The 17835-nt window shown below is 40.1% G+C and overlaps 1 protein-coding gene across 2 annotated transcripts in view; it reads right to left on the bottom strand.

The window, feature by feature from the left end:
• Positions 1–17835, bottom strand: part of LOC134357478 (methylcytosine dioxygenase TET2-like) — a 188568-nt gene that overhangs the window by 41172 nt on the left and 129561 nt on the right. For both annotated transcript variants that reach the window (XM_063069096.1, XM_063069097.1), the window contains 3 exons: positions 16887–16980; positions 12071–12279; positions 511–661 (listed from right to left, as the gene is read on the bottom strand). In XM_063069096.1, the coding sequence (XP_062925166.1) occupies positions 511–661; positions 12071–12279; positions 16887–16980 (454 nt within the window). The remainder of the gene's footprint in view (positions 1–510; positions 662–12070; positions 12280–16886; positions 16981–17835) is intronic.

The raw sequence follows: 17835 nt of genomic DNA, 5'->3' as shown, positions 1-17835 counted from the left end.
CACCACTAGAATGCTTCTTGTTTCATGGTTGAAGAATTAAAACTGATAAATTAATCTAGTAAAATGCTTTCCATTATCAGAACTATCAGTAAGATGGTCTTCAGAAGACAAGAGAGTTTTGCAAAAATGCATGAACAAGAAAATGATCACCTCAAGCACTGGAACTCTCCAGAGTGGGATTCAGCTGCTATAACTTCTAACTAGATTTTTAAAGAAATATAAATCTGGAGCCAGAGTTGATTTCTACCATGAAGCTTTGAATGTTTTCTCTCTTTGTGCCTTATCTGCTCATCAGCACAAACTGTGGACAAACGAAACATGCTTCTTTTTCAACCCCATAAAGCTGTGTTCATCACTTGCTGCAATACTCCGCTGGTGAGCAAGGCATAGTGCCTGCATCTGCAAAGGCAGAATTCACCAAAATTCTGGTCTCCACGTGTCACTATCAGAAGAACCCTTACAGAATGATCAACTAACTGTAGTGAGGATGCACACCGAGTGACCACCCACCTCTTTGGGATCATCGCCAAGCAGCTTGAATTTCCTGGGGGCTTTACTTCTGGCAAACTTACACCCGTTGTAGTACATACTCCAGGAGCAGCCAAAGGAAAACGAGGCTCCACAAGTATCTTGATCCAGCCCTTGGCAAGCACATGTTCGTCTGCATGGAAAGGTCAGAGTTAATCTTGTTCCCTTTGCATTTGACTTCATATTTTAAAATGCTAACATTACATACCAACTGTAATAAGTTCTGTATTAAGACTGACACCTGGTCAATATCCTATCTAACATCCTTTGTGGGTGTGCTTCACATGAACTAGATCACCTTCTCTTATTGAACACACCAAACTTGCATCCTCAGGAAAGCACTTCACTGTCATTCAATACCAGGTTCTCATGGATTATTAATAACAGCCTTACTTACATCACACACATCCAGAGTGAATAATTTAAACACGGCCTACCTGGGTAACCATTAACTGAATGTGCCAAAAACTTGTAGAGTATGACCAAGACCTTCAATTTGAATGTTTTTCCAACTGATTCCACAACACCAGATCATGAGGAGTGGCACATCTGATCCACCAGCTGCCTTTTCTACATAGTACACATTGCACTGTGTTCTGACCATGAATATTCACATGTCCCGTTTGCTGAACAGGAGGCCTGACCCCTCAGAACATGCACTGAAAACTTAGACAATGTCACCTGAGATGTAATCTCAGGCCACAGGAAGCTATATGAACATCACTGCTCTTATTATAAAGTACAGGAGGCTAGCTTCAAGCTGCAACCAAATTGGATGCCTAAAATATTCATGAATTGATGTTTGCTTATTTCTTATCTTCCTCTCTGCTTCTGCAGAGTTGAATCACTCAGTTTCTTGGGTTTTTGAGAAAAGTTGGTAATTTATTCCTAAGGATAGGACTTATCCAAGCAAACTCTCTCTCATCCTTAGGATGTTGCAGCATGTCATTAGTTCCAGGATATCTTTTGAAAGTGGCTAACTTGGCTTCCTTATATGTTTCGAGGATATGGTGATCACAAAAAAGGCTGGTATTTACTGCCCCATCACTAATTACTCTCAAGTAGAGGCACTTTTTTGTAGCCATTGACCAGTACGAAGGGAAGAACTCTTTCGTCATTCTTTTATTAATGTCATGCAATCTTTGAGCCAAATAACAGTAAAGTGCTCCCTGCCAGAGGAAGGGGTGATGAGTTTTGCTGGCAGGTACAAGTTGGTTGGCTTTGTATTGGGAGGTCTTCTGTAAACATGACAGAAGTGTTTTATGTATCCTTGGACCTGTCTGTTAGAAACTTGTAAAGCTTTAACCTGTGCTTATCAGTTAATTGTAGAATCCCAACATTTAGACTACATTCCTGAATACCTTAATGGACCTTGGACATCATGATAATTGCACCCTTATCTGCAAGATGTTAATCTACTTTCAAAATCCAAATTACAAGAATTGAAAGTTAGTAACATTTTCACATTGAAGATTTCCTATATAAGTTATAGGCTGAGACTTCTGTTTACTCAAACACCCTCAAATGTATTTTTCTTTCAGGAGATTTAAATGCTGAAACTCCCCGTGGTGTAATCATAATTTTGGAGATGAGCTCCATGTTATAGTCAACAATTAAGTTAATAGGTTCCCTTTTCAAAATGTTAAATTCAGTAGGTTAATCTTTACCCTCCCAACACAGGAACAGTTCTGCCTGCAGAAAAATATCATATATAAAGTCTATGTGACCCCCTAATTTTAAAAGTAAACTTGTTCATTTCACAAAACCTCCCTGATTAAAATGCAACTGAACTTTTAAATGAGACGGAGACCTTGAAAGGCTGCTCCTGTTAGTGCTAGAAAGATGGCGTGCACATCAGCCTGATATTTCAACCTGACATTCTCGTGTTAGGCTTACTGAGTGTTGGGAAACAGGCCTGGTTTTATACAGCAAGACTGTAATTATTTTCTTTAATCCTTAATTCCCAGAAATGTAATAGTTGAAAATCAAATCCAACCAGAGGGATCCTGGGACAATGTTAATAGGAAAATGGCTGAGTATTGTTTCTTTGGGGGGGGAAAGGAGGCTTTGGCCCTTTCCATCAGAGCTCACAGCCTCTTTTGCATTTATAAGGGCTCTGACCTCCCATTCTGATGAGCAAAGTGACTCTGCCCTTAAAATTTGGCAGATGACAGGTGGGGGGGGGGTGCGGAATTAACATTCTTGATATCAATGGAAAAACTCGGAAATTCAGGCCTCACAGTTTGTAACCTATTGATGCATTTCAAGGAGTACGTGTACATTGTTGTTAATTGTGGATCAGATCAGTAAAGAAACTTGATTACTGTTTTTTTTCTTAAATATGCTTATTGAAAGGATCAATCTGTCTCAAATGCTCAGACTCTTAAAGATATTTTAACTATTTTTTTGTTGAGTGTTCTGATAAGGTAATCACCTCCAGCACTGGAAGAACAGGCAAAAATGACAGGTGTCTTCTCTCAGGCAAACTGAGGACAGTTTTATAGGAGACTGTTACGTATAACATATGCAAGGCAAACATCTTATAACATAGGTGTTCCCGTCATAGAACTCTGAATAGATAAATCTCGTGGTTATCAGCCAACAGAATTAATAACATGAAAGTTGTATGCTGCTGAATTGTCAATATGCAGCCATATCACAGATTTCTGGTTCTAGACCATATCAATAGAATATACAGTCGGCCCTCCTTATCCACGAGTTCCACATGTGCGAATTCAACCAACCACGAATCAAGAAAAACCGGAAGTGCTCTTCCAGCACTTGTTATTTGAACATGTACAGACTTTTTTTTCGTGTCATTATTCCCTAAACAATGCAGTATAACAACTATTTTACATAGCATCTACATTGTATTAGGTATTATAAGTAATCTAGAGATGATTTAAAGTATACGGGAGGATGTGCGTAGGTTATCGTGGATCGGGATCGAAAAAAGTTCTCTAAGTCAGAACAGGTACATCTGGTATTACTTAGTGTCAATTAAACATTTGTCTTAGTGTATAGTATATATTTTACTTTTCTATGCATTTAAAACACTTAAGAAACATATGTTTCAACGCCGGGCTCAGGAACGGAAATTCCCGAGTTCGATCCAGTAATAGACCGCTCCCAAGTGCTTTTCATCCGTGCCGGGTTGATGTGAAGGATCAAAAACCCAACCCAATAATGAAACCACTGCATTGCTTAGTAATAATTGTAGCTTTCATCGGGGAAGGGCCTTTCTCACTTTGTCCTTTAAAATTGTTCCAATCATTGACCGACTATAGCCTAATGCTTTTCCAATGACCGATGGTGTTTCACCTCTTTCCGATTGCTTTATTATTTCCACTCTATTTTAAATCATGATAGTGATTATTTTCGTGAACAGAAACACTGCGGATTCAGAGCTCCGCCGCCGGGTCCTAATGTCCACCGCACTGAGACAGGTTAAATAAGGTCCAGGGTTCTGTTGGGTCCTAAGGTTCACTGCATTTAGACAGGTTGAATAACGGACTTGACCATCCGCGTTTTTTGGTATCCGAGAGGGGTCCCGGAACCAATCCCTCGCGGATAAGGAGGGCCAACTGTACGCTACATTCCACAAGAGAAGAGATCTAGAGCTGGGGACAAGGTTCAAGTGCACTCAATTTGGAAATCCAAAAGCCTAAACATATACAAAGTCAAATAATTTAGATCCTCTCTCCACCTTTTATGATTTTGCTCTCCGGTCTCTCTGTTTCCCTCTTTCCCCATCAACTTTCTTTCACAACTGCCACTCTACTATTATGCTTCACTTCCAAGTCCTTCTCTACATCATTCCTGCATTCTTCCAACTCTTCCCATTTTGCATCTTCCTCATCATTCCCTTGTACAACCCACTTTCTAATCTTTTTCTCTTTCTCATTTCGTCCATGAAATTTGCATCATCGGGGGGGACTTCCGGGTCATCAAGGGAATGGCGGCGTAAGGAAAAGGTCTCTTGACAAAAGAGAAGGTAAACTGCCCCAAAATCGAATTTAGACAAATACTTAATATTGCATAACTATATTAATAAAAGGGGCAAGGATGATGTCTAAGAACAAGATTAAAAAGTCCGCTCCAAAGGCTGATAAACATAAAGAGACGCGGCAAGGCGACGGGCCTAGCTCCCCCACGGCAAGCCAGGACGGAGATAATGAGGGGGAATCGGTGACTCTGTCTTTGATTCTCGGAGAGATTCGCGAGTTCCGACAAGATAACAGCAAACAGCTGGAAGATATTAAAGGAGAAATAGTAAAAACTAACTCGCGGATAGATGAAGCCGAAGCGAGGATTGTTGGAATTGAAGAGAAGCTACAAAACGCCGAGGAAGTGATTGCAGAAATGCTGAAGCTGCAAGAGCAGCTCCAGTGGAAACTAATAGATCAAGAAGGCTGCTCAAGAAGGAAAAATGTGAGGATTTACGGAGTTCCCGAAGGAACCGAAGGTAAACCCGGATTGATGATTCCCTTCGTGGAGAAGCTGCTTAGAGAGAACCTTGATATACCGGCCGCAAAAGACCTACAGATAGAAAGGGCTCACCACGCGTTGGCACCACAGCCCCCGGCAGGCACCCAGCCCAGATCGATTCTGGTCAGATTTCTCAGTTACAGAACGAAGGAAGAGGTGCTTAAAAGGGCATGGCAAAATAAAGGTTTCATGTGGAACAACTGCAAAATCAGTTTAGACCACGACTACGCACCGGGGATTCTTGCCAGACAGAAGGAATATACGGAAACACGGAGAGTCCTGAAGGAAAACAACATCAGATTCCAGACCCTGTATCCAGCTCGGCTGAGAGTCTTTTACGACCAAGGGACAAAAACTTACGCTACCGCGGAGGAGGCAACGTTGGACCTGGCGGACCGGGGACTACCTATTAAAGTTATCACCCAACCGGAGTCGCTGCTGGAGAGGATTCGGCAGAAGTCGTGGCAGTTAGTGGGGCGAGGACGCTCCACTCGAACCAGAGTGTCAAACTACAAGGAAAAGCTGCAAATATTCAGACACGAATGTACAGAGAATACAGATTAATTAAGAGAAATGACTGAAAAGAGTAAATCGGACTTAAAGGTAAAATGAAAACTGGTAACTGAAAATAAACTAGGCGGAATAACTTGAATGATAGCAATTTGGTCGAGACATAAATAGGAGAAAATTCTCTATGATTATTCAAACTGCTGAGGGCCCTCTAACACAGGGTGAAGATAGAGGTTATCCCTCTGAACTGAGACAGGTCAGTGCTCAGGCCTCACTGTGGGAAGTCGGGGAAAATTTTCAAATGTTACACATTCAAAAATGTCTAGGGTGTGGTTATATGTCTTGGTTTACTGTTGAGAAGGGATTGCTTACTGTTTGGTTAGAAAAGGAGAGTGTTTTTTTTCTACTAGAGAAAAATGCAAACTGAATTGGTAAAAATAATTTCCTATAATGTTAATGGGGTTTCGAATCCAATTAAAAGAAATAAGATTATGTCTAAATTGAAAAAAGAGAGGGCACAAATAGCTTTCCTCCAGGAAACACATATGAGCCAATCTGAACATGGAAAATTAAGAAGAATGGGCTTTAAGCATGTATTTTATTCATCATATAAATTGAGTCACAAAAGAGGGGTAGCTGCTTTAATATCAAGTACTCTTAATTATGAACATATTTCAGAGACTAAAGACAAAGATGGACGGTTTGTAAAAATCACAGGAAGAATAGAAGGTACAGAAATAACATTGCTGAATGTTTATGCTCCTCCTGGTTGTGAATGGTCATTTTATAGACACATTTTTGACCTAATGGTCAGTTCTCAAGGGGTAGTAATTTGTGGAGGGGATTTTAATATCAGATTAAATCCTGTATTAGATTCTTTCAAGAATAGTTACTCAGAATAAACCTCTGACTCGGAAAATGAATTCATTGATGGAGGAGTTGGGAATTATAGATGTCTGGAAGGAATTACATCCTACTAGTAAAGATTATACACATTACTCTTTCCCTCATTCAGCCTATTCAAGGATAGACTATTTCCTTATCTTTAATACAGATAGACTCAGAATAAAAAACTGTAATATTGCAACAATTGATCTGTCGGATCATAGCCCAGTCTCTATGTCTCTAATCCTGGAAAGGAAAATGAGGAAAACACTATGGAGGCTAAACTCACATATACTCAATAACCCAAAAGTAATGGAGAGATTGAGGGGAGAAATCAAAGAATATCTAGACCTTAATGACACGGGAGAAACATCACCAGTGATCTTATGGGATACATTGAAAGCTGTACTGAGAGGGAAAATTATTTCCATTACCACTCACATGAAAAAAATCAATGCACAAAAATTAGCAGACCTTCAAGGAAAATTAAAACAACTTCAAGTTGTAGATAGCAACAAAAGTAATTCAAATTGAAAACAGGAAATTAGGAAATTGCAAAGTGAAATTGACGATATTTATACGTTGGAAACTCAAAGAAATTTTCTTTACCTGAGACAAAAGAATTATGAAGTAGGAGGTAAATCAGCTAGATTATTAGCATATAAATTACGAAAACAACAAGCAGACAATACAATTCATAAAATAAAGAATCCAAAGACAAAGCTTGTGGAGAGTACAATAGGGAAAATTCAAGAGAGTTTTGAAACATATTATCGAGAGCTGTACTCCCAACCCCGGGCCCCCATTGAGCCCTATATAGACAGTGTATTGAATTTTTTAGATCTACCTAAACTTACAGATTTACAAAATGAAAGTTTATTAGAACCAGTAACTGGCAAAGAACTGAACGTGGCCATCTCTAGGTTAAAGGCTGGGAAGTCCCCGGGTTCTGATGGGTTTACCTCAGAGTGGTACAAGTCCCTGAAGACACAGTTAGCCCCATTACTACTTAACACCTTTAATTGGATCTTGCAGAGAGGAGAAACTCCACCTTCCTGGAGAGAAGCGATTATTTCAGTTATTCCTAAAGAGGGTAAAGATAAACTAGAATGTGGCAATTATCGGCCAATTAGTGTTCTTAATTTAGATTACAAACTATTTACATCTATATTTGTGTGCAGATTGGAAAAGCTTTTACCTGGCCTAATCCATTTAGACCAGACTGGATTTATTCAACAAAGACAAACACAGGACAACATAGGGAGAACTCTGCACATATTAGAATAGGTTAATAAGAACGAGAGAGAATCTAATAAGAATGGTAGTAGGATTGGACGCTGAGAAAGCTTTTGATTCAGTTAGTTGGGCATTCCTATACAGAGTGTTAGGAAGATTCGGCTTTCAAGAAAAGTTTATTAAAGTAATTCAGACTCTATATGACAGCCCTACAGCCTGAATTAAGATAAATGGGGACCTCTCTGACCCCTTCATCTTAGAGAGAGGCACTAGACAGGGATGCCCAATTTCTCCTCTCCTTTTTGCGCTATATATTGAACCGCTTGCCCGACTAATAAGTCAGAGCAAAATCGTAAAAGGTATCAAGGTGGCAGGGATTGAACAGAAAGTGGCGTTATTCGCAGATGATGTTTTGGTCTATCTGAGTGAACCAGAAAAATCATTTATAGGATTGTTTACACTGTTGGATGACTTTGGGAAAATATCAGGTTATAAAATAAATGTAAAGAAAACACAGGTTATGTCCCTAAATTATACACCATCCAAAAAATTGCAGGATACATACGATCTTAAGTGGGAAGCTAAATCATTAAAATATTTAGGAATAACCCTGCCGAAGGATCTTTCAACACTGTCACAGGTAAATTATGGGCCATTAATCTCAGAGATAAAAGCAGATATGCATAGATGGAATCTTATCCCCTTTTTAGGTTTAAATTCAAGGATAAATACTATAAAAATGAATATTCTTCCTCGGTTATTGTATCTTTTCTGTACTTTACCGGTGGAGGTGGATGATAATCAATTCAGGGAATGGGACAAATGGATTTCCCGCTTCATTTGGCAAGGAAAGAAACCTAGAATTCGATATAACACCTTACAGTTAGGGAAGGAGGAGGTATGGTTCTTCCTTGCCTGAGAAATTATTTTTATGCCTCACAGATAACCCCTCTGTTATATTGGTGTAATAGGGAATATAAGGCTAGATGGAAAGAAATAGAATTTGGATTAGTTGACAGTTTTCCTCGACAGGCCTCAATAGCTGACAAAGGATTGATGGCCCAGTTGGAAAAATTTAAAAACAGTTGGATAAATCTTACATTAAAAGTATGGCAGAAGGTGGTTAATTCATGTGGAATTAATAACATGTTAAAACTCTTTAAATGGTGTGCATATGATACCGAATTCCTTCCCAACAGAGGAGATAAAAGATTTGAGCTATGGATAAAGAAAGGTCTTACAACCTACCTCTCATTTATAGATAAAAGAGTATTACAAAGTTTCCAAATCCTGCAGGACAAACATGGCCTAGAACATAATGACTTTTTTAGGTACCTTCAAGTACGAAACTATGTTAACCAGAGTTGTAGATATACAGACCTATCAACAGCAGAATTAGAATTTTTCAAGATTCTGAATTCGGCTTGCAGTTCAATACCTAGTAAATCAGTTTCTCGAGTATATAATGCACTCTCCCATGCTAAAAATGTAAATACACTGTATATTAAAGAGAAGTGGGAGAAAGAAGCGGGGTTGGTACTTTCAGAGGAGGCTTGGGGGAAAATCTGCAGCTTTCAATGGTCCTCGACTAATTCTTTGACTTGGAGAGAACATTGTTGGAAAAACATTATAAGATACTTCAAGACCCCATATCAGGAAAAATATAAAGATACAAACGTGACGTGTTGGAGAAGGTGCGGCTCCAAGGAGGCAAATAATTCTCATATTTTCTGGGATTGCCCTAAATTAAGTCTATATTGGGAAGGTATCCATAGAACATTAGTTAAGGTACTTAGGTCCCAGATACCTCTGAACTTTGAGACGCTCTATTTGGGGCATGTATTGTTTCTTGAACAGAAGGAAGATATAAAGTTGCTGCAGGCCCTCTTAGCGGCAAGTAAGAAATCAATCACTAGAAAGTGGCTAAATCCAATACCACCTACATTAGAAGATTGGCATGAAATTATCTTGGAAATATTTAAAATGGAAAAGTTGACTTACTCCCTGAGAATTTAAAAAGAAAAATTTTATCAAATCTGGAATAAGTGGATTGAATATATAACCCCAATGCGAGCAGACTTTAGATGACTCTCCTAATGATTTATACTGCTCTTCTCATCAACACAGTAATATTGCTAACGTAAGCACCCCTAGTCTAAATGTCTTTTTTTTTGTTTTCTTTTGGAAAATAGAGAATTAACACAAGTAAAGGGAAAGATTTGGGAAAGGGATAAAAAATGAAAAATTAAGTAAATAAGTACATAGGGATTGGATAATTATGTCTGCGGGCAGGAACAAGCATGAACAAATTAGGATATAAACACCTACAATGGTTGTTACATAGGCTTATATACAACATTTTGGACCAGTGGAAATGGTCCAGAAGAGTTATATGGAAACTATTATTACAATTTTTCTTAACAACTAATACCATTACTTAGCCTAATAGATTAGAATTACCACAGTACATAATTATCTATTTAAGTGTCTAATTTCCTTTTATATCATCTCAATGTGTACTTAAGAATGTATAAATAATTATAGTTTTATACATATAAAAAAAATGGAAAAGGTTATATGTGTGAAAAAAGTACATGATATTTGTGAATTCCTTATCCAAATAAAAATAAAATTAAAAAAAAAAGAAATTTGCATCATCTTCTGTCACCTCTTGAAGAAAAGGCAAAAGAATCCTTTACCCTTTCTATGAACTAGATTTCAAAGCCAATTCAGGAGTGGTGTATGAAATCCTGAGTTAGACTGAGCAAAAGGTACCTATCAGGGAAGATTGAGATTCTTGCCTGTTGCAGATTCACTTAAGGACTAAAGATGAACTCTTGTCAACTTAGGACTATTTTTTTGACCCTGGGTGGGGTAAAGCAACCGTTGCACTGAATATGATACAAGTGCTCATCCTTGAACAATCCTGTATATATCATAAGATCACAAGTCATAGGAGCAGAATTAGGCCATTTAGCGCATGAAATCTGCTCTGAAATTCCAACATGGCTGATCTATTATCCCTCTCAACCCTATTCTCCTGCCTTCTTCTGGTAACCTTTGAAACCCTAACACCCTCCACTTTAAATATACTCAATGACTTGCCAGAAGAAGGCAGGAGAATAGGGTTGAGAGGGATAATAGATCAGCCATGTTGGAATTCCAGAGCAGATTTGATGCGCTAAATGGCCTAATTCTGCTCCACAGCTGTCCGTGGCAATGAATTCCACAGTTTCACCACCCTCTGGCTAAAGAAACTCCTTCTCATCTATATTCTAAAGGGACATCCTTGTATTCTGAGGCGGTGCCCCCAGTCCTTGACCCCAACATTATAGGAAACATCCTCTCTACCTATCTAGGCCTTTCAATATTCGATAGGTTTCAATGAGATCCCCACCACCCCACCTTATTCCTCTAAAGCCCAGCAAATACAAGCCCAGAGCTGTCATTCCTGGGATCATTCTCGTGAATCTCCTTTTGTGTGAGTTACAGAGAACTATGCTCCTATGGGATGTGTTGAATGATATCAACCAAACGATTAAAAGCCTGCAATTTATGTTCAGGGTGAGACAAGGGCCAAAGTTATGTCAGTCCTGACTACATTAATTGAAAATAATATGAATCCATGGGCCATTGATTTTCCATCCTATTGCTCTTGCTGACAGTGAATTACTACAGTCTCCACAACATTCGGGGAAGTACCAAGCTTTACATTACGTGTAATTAAAGAGTGACCCTTTATACAAAGATTACATCCACAATTCTGCCATCCATTTGCACCACATGTAGGAGGAGACAGATTCCGCAAACTAGCAGTAGCAGTGGGCACACTTTGGGACACTGCAATCCCACAATGCACCTTGACAAGAGCACTTCTCCCATTGCAATATAAAATTTAATCCTTCCTTCTGTCATGGTATTGTGTTCAGTGATGCTACATTTGAAACCTTGCCCAAAAGTGCACATGGGTCCTGAAGGTGGAACACTATAGCACTACGAGTCAGTAGAGTGAAAAAGTGGATCTTTACATTCTAAACTTCAAGCTTTTGTAGCAAACCAATGCCACAATTCTTGAAACACATAATGAAGTGCTGTACAATTTATGTTACATTTATTTGTGCTGGGGAATAGAACCCATTCTACACAAGACACTTGGTATCAGCTTCTGAACAGTCAAACAAATGCCCCTCCACTCTTGAATAACACCTTGGGTCCAACTATGAATGCTTTTCATAATGAAACCTGTATTAGGTAGAACTCCTCTTTCCACACTAGACTCAAACAGTCAGCTGATGGAGTAGTCATTCAGCTCATTTCCCAGAGGTAAAAGGATAGCCATCTGGCTCCGCTCTGCTTTGACCCATCTAAAATTAATACAGTGCAGTGAAGATAAACAAGAGACTGAAGAATGCTGTGTTCCTACTCTTCATTTAGTGCACATCTGCGGCTGGTCAGGGCACCATGTCTCCTCAGAGTGTCTGTGAGCTCCACATACAGTCTGTCAGCAAGTGGCAGTGGGATTCCTTCCCACACCAGGATCAGGACAACCAGCACTGCAGTATCGCACGAATGGCCAGCTCGCTCCCGGACCAGGCAGAGCAACTTCTCTTCCACGCAACTTCGGCGAAGCACCTGTCAGCAGCAGAAAGGAACCATGACTGTAAGTTTAAGCAACCACATGCAAACACACTAATCTCATTTTTCTTTTGTTTAGAAACATAACATTCTGTGATCAGGAGGATTCAGTCCTCTGAAACAGTCCCATGTTTAATTAAATCATTACTGATTTGGATCTTAACTCCACCTATACATCTCAATTTTAAGTTCCAATTTCAGTTTCAGTGATCATTCTCTAATGCTATTGGATCAACTGGGCAGCAGTTTCAATTAAGTGTGTAACAGTTAAAGACAAATGTGGGTAAGAGCAAGAGAATGATTTACTACAGTGGGTTTATACACACTTCAGTGTATTCCCTGAAATCTAATAGCAAGTTTCAAATAAAATTGATATACATGTGTAAAGGGATATGTGCAGTGCTTTGGAGAAAGAGTGGGACGCCAGGACTAACCGGATAGCATTTTGAAATTCCAGGGCTGATGGACCTAATGGCTTCTGTGATTCTGTGGATTAATACCTCTTTCCTTTCTACTAAAGATTTAGGAATTATTTCTCTTAATGTTACTGATCAAGTTTTACGTGTATTGTCTTCTTTTGTATGAATAACACATTCCTGGAAAAAAACTATTAATATTTATTCAAGCTGTTAAATTTTAAAAAAACACTCAAGAAGAGGGTGGGATGGAGATACGTCTCTACCAAAAGAGGTAGAAGGCGCCCTTTTCCTCCACTAGCCCGCAGGTTACCCTTGGGCAAGACGTAACACCTGCTAAGCCCATAATCAGGGTCACGGAAAGCCATGGGATCAGGTGCTGAATGGTTGTATGAGCAGCTGGTGCATATCACAAGTCCAGGTTATGCGACCACCAACGACAGGCAGACAGTCTCTGCAGGTTATTGATAATAGCTGGGGTCACCTGTCTTGTAAAGACACTGCCCAGAAGAAGGCAATGGCACTTCTGTAGAAGAATTTGCCAAGAAAAATCATGGTCATGAAAAGATCATGATCGCCTATATTAAAGACATGGTACATAACGAATGAACAATACACCCAAGAGCCAAAGAACGGCTGGGTTAGCTGTAATGGTGCATTCTGCAATTCACTCAGAATGTTCAAATCCAGAGGAGGGCATATCGGGTCAGACCCATACTGAAGTCGAGAGATAGGATAGAAGCAACAGATTCAGGCAAGGCCGGTCTTTCTGGACTGCACAGGTGCAGTAGGTGTCTGCGTCAGAGGCCTAAACTCAGCTGTACCTAAAGCGAGGGTGGGCTCAAGTGGAGCGGTCATTGTTTGAGTGTCTCAGTGATTCAGGCGAGTATTAAGCCTTTGGCTTAACAGGCTTTGGCAAGAGAAGACGGTGGTACATTTAAGAAGAGGCAAGCCTTTTTCTTTTTTAGTATAGTCGGAGGGTAGGTATTGAAGGTGAGAGGGATTAGGTTCAAGGGACATGTGAGGGGTAAGTTTTTTACTCAAAGAGTTGTGGATGCCTGAAGTGCATTTCCTGGTACAGTGGTAGAGGCAAATACATCAGAGGCTTTTAAGAGCTGTTTGGATAGGCACAGGGATGTTACGAAGATGGAAGGATAGGGACATGGTAGGTAGCACTATGGGGTTAGCGCATGGGTGTTTTGGATTTGCTTTTTACCTGTTTTGGCACAGTATGAGGGCCGAATGGCCTGTTCCTGTGCTGTACTCGTCTATGTTCAGGGTAATGGAATACTCATCAAACACTGCGGTGAGTGCAATTTATATTCCAAAGGATTTGGACAGAAATATCTTTGGTTGACGCCAAGTCACTGGATTCAACATCTATACCTTTTCCAGGGACCCAACATGTTTGAAATTGTGGAAAGCGATGAATTACTTCCAAGATGCCCTAACTCTGCTGAAGCTGTGCTACTTCAGTGTGAGATTCAATACTGAAATATGCAGAACAGTATTTGCTGTTCAGAGGTGGAGCGGAGTGATGATGGCGCTGAACAGCAACTCCTTTGCTTGCATCTTTGGAAACAGTTCTATTTCCATCTCTGATATCTTTATTTTTCCCTTTCCGGATTCTTTTGACCTGGAGTTACACACTGACTACGGTTCTTTGTGGGAATGGGACCCACTCTTGGGGTTTCATAATTGGCTGTTGTTGTTCCGCACACCATGGGCTTGGCCTAAGAGTCAGGCTCAGCTCTGGAGGTTTAGGATCAGAGCTTTGGAGGTGGGCGGATCGAAGGTCGGTGTCACGGCAGGAGACCCGCGTATCATCAGGGAAGTTGGAATATCTACGGCTGTGTGTCCAGATCTTTTGGCACAGAGCTCGAAAAAAAAGTGACCTAACGGACTTTTAACATCATAAACCAGTGAGTTGTTTGTTATGTCTCTCCGCTCGCTGGGAAAATGGAGACACCTCCTTCTGCCTCATTAGGGAGAGAGAGAGCCTGTGGTATGTTGAATATCGGGTGAAACACGTAGTATTTGGGGTAACTGCAGGTCTGTGTCTTTGCTCACACTTGAGTGCTCGGGGGCAGGTGCCGATGCTTTTTTTGCTGGTGGGAGGACGGGGGGATTGTTGCTTGCTGCTGCTTACGCGTGGGGGGAGGGAGCTGGGGGAGACTTTGGGGTTCTAACATTTAACTGTCGTTCATTCTTTAGGGCACTCCTCTGTTTTTGTGGATGGCTGTGAAGAAAAAGCATTTCAGGATGTATATTGTATACATTTCTCTGACATTAAATGTACCTTTGAAACCTTTGAAACTCGCCACCGAACATTGGAGTTACTGACCAATAATCTCTCCTGCACTGAAAATTTTACTTTCACTTTTACTTGAGCTCAACCACTCAGAGTCCAATACTTATACCCATCTCATTATCTCACTTTGAGTACGTGATTTGACATTGAATTTAATAGTCTAATTGGTTCTGACTGTGTGCTATTCATGAACAAATTTTCAGAGACACATCGTATTCAGGAGAGAGCACCAGACTTTATATTGCTGGGTGACAGAGACTTGTAAGCAAAAGCCTATGGAAGCCAATTAGAAAGTTTGAGTATAACATACAGGGAAATTATTGATGAAGATTTTTAGGGATAAAATCTACTTGAATCTAGGAGAAGCATAGACTTACTTGCAATAGATAAGATGGCTTTGTGCCAGGGAGGTTAAGATTAAGTTGTCTTGAGGAGGTGACGAAGATGATTGATAGAGTTAGGGCAGTGGATGCTGTACTGTATACTTGGACTTTAGTAAAGCACTGAACAAGGTCCCTCGTGGAAGGCTGATCCATGGAGAGTTGATAGCTTGGATTCAAATCTGGCTTGGGCACGGAAGAAAAAGAGTAGTGGTGCTATTCTGACTGGAATTCTGTGAGCAGTGGTGTGCTGCTCAGATCGCTGCTAGGACCACCACTGTTTGTGAGATATCATTGACTTACTCTGAGATACATCACGGTAACCGGCCATTCAGGCCCAATGAGCCCATGCTGTCTAATTACACCAAAGTGACCAATTAATCTTTGGAATGTAGGAGGAAACCAGAGTACCTAGAAGCCAACACAGAGACAAGGAGAATGTACAAACCCCTTCAGTGATGGAACTGAACCTGAGTCATTGGTGTTATGCTAACACTACCCTGTTGCTCCTAACAAATGCTTTGGATGAAAATGTAAGTCAGTAGAGTTATGAATAGTGAGGAGGGTTGTTAAAGGATTCAGCAGGATATAGAGCAGTTAGAAATTTGAATGGAGATGTAACAGATGGAGTTTAGTCCAGAGACATGTGAGGTGTTGCCCTCTGAGAGGTCAGTGTACTTTCCTCTTTTGAAAGGCAAGTATACAGTAAATAGCAGAATCCTTAGGGACACTGGTTTACAAAAGGATCTTGGGGTGAAAGTCCATAGCTCCCTGAAAGTGCAACACAAGTAGGTAAGAGTGGTAAAGGCAGCATGGTGCCTCATGGTGTCAACTATAAAAGTACAGACAACATCTTGCACTTGTATAAAACTTTAGTTAGACCACACCTGCAGTGCTGTGAGTACTTCTAGTTGCCTCATTATAGTAAGCTGTAGAGGCTTTGGATAGGATGCAGAAAAGATTCACAGCATCAACTTTAAAAAGTTGGATAAACTTGGAATGTTTTCTGAGAAGTGTCAGAGATTAAGAGGCAACCTAACGGAAGTACAGTATGTAAAGTAATGAGAGTTATAGATAAGGTAGACAGTAAGAATCTTCCTCCTCCCCAGGATGAACATGTTGAATACTAGAGGGAATAGCCTTAAGAAGAAAGTTTTAAAAGATTTATGAAGCACACTGTTGGGTGTCTGAATACACTGCCAGTGGAAGTAGGGAAAGCACACGAGATAGCCAAGTTTAAAAGTCACACTGAAGAGTCAGGAAATGGAGGGAAATAAACTAAGTGGAGCAAGAAGAGATTAGTTTGGATTAACATCATGGTCAACACAGAAATCACTGACCGAAGGGCTTGCTTCTGTCCAAATAGAGTTTTATGATCAACAGCACTTGCATTGTATTTTTGTCTTTTCCCAAAAATCCAAATTGATTCTAAACAACCAAGTGCAAATCAATGTAATGGCCATCTTTTTCAGATTGTGGAATAAAATTAAAGCTCACCCATTTTGCAATAGGGCATCCTTGACTGCTTTTTCCCTCCTTGCCAGTGTAAATAATTTTCTCGATTCTTATAGCACTGCCTTTCTTGCTAAACCTGAGAGAAGCAAAAGCATTAACAAGACTATTACTCTCAGTCACAAGACTAAAAACATTATTTAAAAAAACAGCATAACCAGTATTCTCGCAGGCAGGTTTGTTAGAGCTGTTGGGGAGGGTTTAAACTAACCTGGCTGCGGGGTGGGAACTGGAATGAAGGGACTCAGGAAAGGATGGATGGTAAAAAAGTAAAGATAGCGTGTAGTTGGATTGTCAGGAAGGGCAGGCAGGGGACTTAGTTACAGCCACAGGCTGAGTATCAAATCATTAGGGATGCAGAGTCAGAAAGGACAGCAAATACGGTACTCAAGGTGTTGTATCCAAATGCGCATAGTATAAGAAATAAGGTGGATGATCTCGATGCAATAATACAGATTGCCAGGTATGATGTTGTGGCCATCACTGAATCATGGCTGAAGGATGGTTGTAGTTGGGAGCTGAATGTCCAAGGTTACACGTTATATCGGAGGGATAGGAGGTAGGCAGAGGGAATGGTGTGGCTCAACTGGTAAAGAATGGCATTAAATCAGTAGAAAGATGTGATATAGGATCAGAAGACATTGAATCCTTGTGGGCTGAGTTAAGAAACTGCAAAGGTAAAAGGACGTTGATGGCAGTTACAGTGGTATGCAAAAGTTCGGGCACCCCGGTCAAAATTTCTGTTACTGTGAATAGCTAAGCGAGTAAAAGATGACTTGATTTCCAAAAGGCATAAAGTTAAAAAAGACACATTTCTTTAATATTTTAAGAAGATTACTTTTTTATTTCCATCTTCTACAGTTTCAAAATAACAAAAAAAGGAAAAGGGCCTGAAACAAAAGTTTGGGCAGCCTGCATGGTCAGTACTTAGTAA

This window comes from Mobula hypostoma, chromosome 16 (assembly GCF_963921235.1).
Source record: "Mobula hypostoma chromosome 16, sMobHyp1.1, whole genome shotgun sequence".
Taxonomy (NCBI): Eukaryota; Metazoa; Chordata; class Chondrichthyes; order Myliobatiformes; family Myliobatidae; genus Mobula; species Mobula hypostoma.
The sequence above is the reverse complement of the archived record's forward strand: the minus strand, read 5'-3'. Positions and strand labels throughout refer to the sequence as shown.